The 4,013-nt window shown below is 49.7% G+C and overlaps 1 protein-coding gene across 1 annotated transcript; it reads left to right on the forward strand.

The window, feature by feature from the left end:
- Window positions 1–218: 218 nt before the first annotated feature.
- LOC102702684 (probable GTP diphosphokinase RSH3, chloroplastic) lies at window positions 219–3,774 on the forward strand. The gene is made up of 6 exons (XM_006660602.3): window positions 219–1,220; window positions 1,326–1,511; window positions 1,957–2,417; window positions 2,521–2,679; window positions 2,757–3,108; window positions 3,202–3,774. The coding sequence occupies exons 1-6, from the start codon at window positions 516–518 to the stop codon at window positions 3,496–3,498; spliced, it is 2,160 nt and encodes a 719-aa protein (XP_006660665.1). The 5' UTR covers window positions 219–515; the 3' UTR covers window positions 3,499–3,774.
- The last annotated feature ends 239 nt before the right edge of the window (window positions 3,775–4,013 follow it).

Consider the following 4,013-nt stretch of genomic DNA (forward strand, 5'->3'; position numbering starts at 1 on the left):
ATAGCCAAACCATTTATATTATCACGTAGTTCTGTTCTGCAATCGGATTAGCGAGATGGTGAGGTTAAAGAAAGTTAATAATCTCCGGTAATAATTCCCAATCTTCCCATGATTAAAGATTCCTCGCTGAGGGGGCAATGGAGACATTTCAGATACCGGCCGCCTCTCTTTCTATAACTGGCGAGCAGGGGTCCCAGATTCCTCGAGAAAATCCACACGCCGCAAGCGCAGCAGTAGAAGAGAAGCAACCAACGCTCACGCGAATAATTTCCCCATTTCTTTCTTACTTCTTGCTCCCTTTCGCGTTGCTCGTGCCAACCTCCCGAATTCGCCGAATTTTAATCACGCCAAAGATCAAATTTTGGCACCGAATTCCTCAATCCCCCGATTCGAGCCGGCTGTTTCCCGTAGTTTGGTCTGGGGACACCGAATGCGTCGAGTTTGCGCCGCCAAGATCATATTTTGACATCGAATTTGTGTTCGCTTTAGTTTGCGTGGGTTAGAGCTCGTCGGAGATGTCTTTGCCGGCGATCTCCCTGTACACCAGCCCACCACCGGGCGCCGTCTACTCCTCGGAGTTTGACCCGAGCTCGCGTGGCACGTCGCCGCCTTGCTCCACCGCGGCGCCACCTCCGCCTGCCACCTCTCACCATCAGCGCCCGTCCGCCGTTGCGGGCGGGCTGTCCTGCCTCTTCTCCTCCCCGGCCGCCGCGGCCGCGCCGCCTCGCGGCCCGGCGCACGACGAGCTCGGCTCGCTGTGGCAAGATAGATCCGACGACCCGAGCTTCGCCGCCGGCGGATGCGGCGGTGGAGGAGGCTACGCCTACTCCCACCCCCACTCGTCCTCACCGCTCAAGTGGCGTGACCTCCACCACCACCACAGCCCCGTGTCGGTGTTCCAAGGGCCGTCGTCGTCTCCAGCCTCCCGCAGCCCGCCGGCCTCGTGGCTCGCCGGCCGCGAGCGCGAGCGCCTCTTCGCCGGCTTCGTGCGCAACGCGCTGGGCTCCTGCGTTGACTACGCTCCGGCCCCCAGCCCGCGGTCGGAGGTCGGCGGCGGCGAGCTTGCGTTCGAGCTCGACGAGAACCTCGCGGAGGCGAGCCCCGCCTGCGAGCCGTACGCCCGAGAGCTCCTCGCCAGTGCCCAGGCTCACCACCGCATCTTCCACGAGGAGCTCGTCGTGAAGGCCTTCTGCGAGGCTGAGAAGGCTCACCGCGGCCAGGTCAGACCACAAGCTCCAATCTTTACGCATTGGTTCTTGGACAGTTGAGCTCTTTCTGCATCAGTCACTTATCTTGTTCAGTTTGTGATTTTCTTCTGCGATTAGACGCGGGCGAGTGGCGATTCATACTTGCAACATTGTGTAGAGACGGCCGTGCTGCTGGCCAAGATTGGGGCAAATGCGACGATCGTCTCTGCCGGGCTTCTGCACGACACCATTGACGATTCATTCATTGACTACGATCACATCTTTCACATGTTCGGTGCTGGTGTGGCCGATCTTGTTGAAGGGGTACGTGTTCCAGTTTCCTTGGATTTTGATGATTGTTCCTAGTGGGTTGGTTAATGAATTTCAGCGTTGAAAATCTTTTGTATCATCAAGCTGTCGGCAGGACCTACTAGAATTATTTGATCTGAATTAACATGACTTACCCCTTTTTATACTTAAGTCAATTGTCATGTTTTCTTTTTTTTTATTTAAGACAATTATAATCACATCGCTCACTAATAAATATTCCTCCATTTGGATCAATGTACGACTTCTGGATATGATTTATAAGTAGTTTAGGTACCAAGTCTAGTGCATTATTCTGGCCACTTTCTCTGTAGCATTATTTCTCCTATGATGAATTTGTGACAACTGGCAATATATTTAGTGAAATATGTCATAGCATTGTGTCTCAGAGAAAATAGATTGCACTGTTGCAAAGCTAATGGTTTACATGTAATATGTTCAGGTCTCAAAGCTGAGCCACTTGAGCAAACTTGCTCGTGATAACAACACAGCAAGCAGGATTGTTGAAGCAGATCGATTGCACACAATGCTTCTTGCGATGGCTGATGCACGGGCAGTTCTAATAAAATTAGCTGATCGTGTGCATAACATGAAAACTTTGGAAGCTTTACCTCTGGTTAAACAACAAAGATTTGCTAAGGAGACCATGGAGATCTTTGTTCCTTTGGCTAATCGATTAGGCATTGCCAGCTGGAAAGACCAGTTGGAAAATCTTTGTTTCAAACATCTGAATCCAGAAGAGCACAAGGATCTGTCATCCAAACTAACCAAATCATTTGATGAAGTGCTAATTACATCTGCCGTGGATAAGTTAGATAAAGGTTTACGGGATGCAGGCCTCTCATATCACAATCTTTCTGGGAGGCACAAAAGCCTATACAGTATTCACAACAAAATGCTGAAGTAAGTTAAGAAGCTTTTCATTTGCACTAGTTACAGTTTTTAAAACTTGATAAAGAACCATTTTTTGTTTCTCTTTGCTAATTGGTTTTTGGCACATCATCAGGAAGAATTTGACAATGGATGAGGTCCATGATATCCATGGCCTGCGTCTCGTGGTTGAGAAGGAGGAAGATTGCTATCGAGCACTTGATGTTGTTCATAAACTATGGCCCCAAGTTCCTGGGAGATTTAAGGATTATATATCTCGCCCAAAACTAAACGGGTATGCTGAGTTAATCTTTGATACACCCATTCTTCATTTACTTTCTGCTATACTTTACACTGATTTGCTTTCTACAGGTATCGATCATTGCACACTGTTGTCATGAGTGAGAGTGTCCACCCGTTTGAAGTGCAGATCCGCACAAAAGATATGCACCTGCAAGCTGAGTATGGATTCGCAGCACACTGGAGGTACAAGGAAGGAACATGTAGGCACTCCTTTGTGCTTCAAATGGTGGAATGGGCAAGGTGGGTGCTTACATGGCAATGTGAAGCAATGAACAAAGAACGGCCTGCATCTCTAGGCAACCGTGATGCCATTAGGCCGCCCTGTCCATTTCCCATGCACTCAGAAGACTGCCCTTACTCATATACTCGGCAATGCAACCATGATGGACCAACATTTGTCATCCTGCTTGAACATGACAAGGTGAGTGCAGTTTCCTTTCAAACTCGCCGCTAGCAAATTGCAAAAGTATTGTATTTGATTAGAATTCTGACAAGGTTTGCACTATGATTTCAGATGTCTGTGCAGGAATTCCAAGCAAACTCCACTGTAATGGATCTCATGGATCGAGTTGGGACCAACACTCCAAGATGGAGTCCCTACAGCATTCCCATGAAGGAAGATCTGCGACCGAAGGTTAACCATGAACCTATAAGTGATCTGAACCGGAAGCTCAGCATGGGGGACGTTGTGGAGCTGACCCCTGCCCTTCCTCACGAGTCGCTCCCCAATTACCGGGAGGAGATTCAGCGCATGTACGACCGTGGTGGATTCGCCCTCGCCACCCGGGGTGGCAGCTCAAGGCGCTGCTGACAATAGTTCGGCAATTTTAACAGCCCACTGCATCATTGTACAATGTTGTCCAACCTATTCAATTCTTTGTAAATATGAGCTAATTCTTCGCAGCCGCTGAAAACTGGAGGAACACCCCCACTAGGTTCTACAAGCTGTGGGGAAGTCTGTCCTGCCTGGAGTCTGTTAGCTTGACCCAGAATGCTGCAATGTGTAAAAGTAAAACACTGTAAAATCTTTCCATGTTAGTTCCAGCTTCTCCCAGGATTTGTGGAGAGGAGGCTGTAGCAGAATCTACAATCCAGTGTCTCTGTCCTTGCTTCAGATCTTTGTGATGGAAGAAGCAATGCCAAGTTGTCAACTGCACAGCTCCTGTGAGAACAGCAGTGACATCAGCTACTGGCAGCTGGGGCTGGGCGGTGTCTGCCTGCCTGCCCGCTTGGCTTCCAAGCACGCAGCTGTGTGTGGACCAGAATCTTGGGGTGTCCGTTTCCCGGCGAGGTGCATGTTCCGTGGAATCTTCTGGGGTAGGAGGG

The sequence above is a fragment of the Oryza brachyantha genome, chromosome 9 (genome assembly GCF_000231095.2).
Source record: "Oryza brachyantha chromosome 9, ObraRS2, whole genome shotgun sequence".
Taxonomy (NCBI): Eukaryota; Viridiplantae; Streptophyta; class Magnoliopsida; order Poales; family Poaceae; genus Oryza; species Oryza brachyantha.

Bases quoted from the DNA above. Each gene is read 5' to 3' on its own strand.
- LOC102702684 (XM_006660602.3), top strand. From the start codon at position 516: ATGTCTTTGCCGGCGATCTCCCTGTACACCAGCCCACCACCGGGCGCC. The intron at 1,512-1,956 runs GTACGTGTTCCA...TAATATGTTCAG, and splicing joins TGGCCGATCTTGTTGAAGGG to GTCTCAAAGCTGAGCCACTT. The intron at 2,680-2,756 runs GTATGCTGAGTT...TGCTTTCTACAG, and splicing joins TCTCGCCCAAAACTAAACGG to GTATCGATCATTGCACACTG.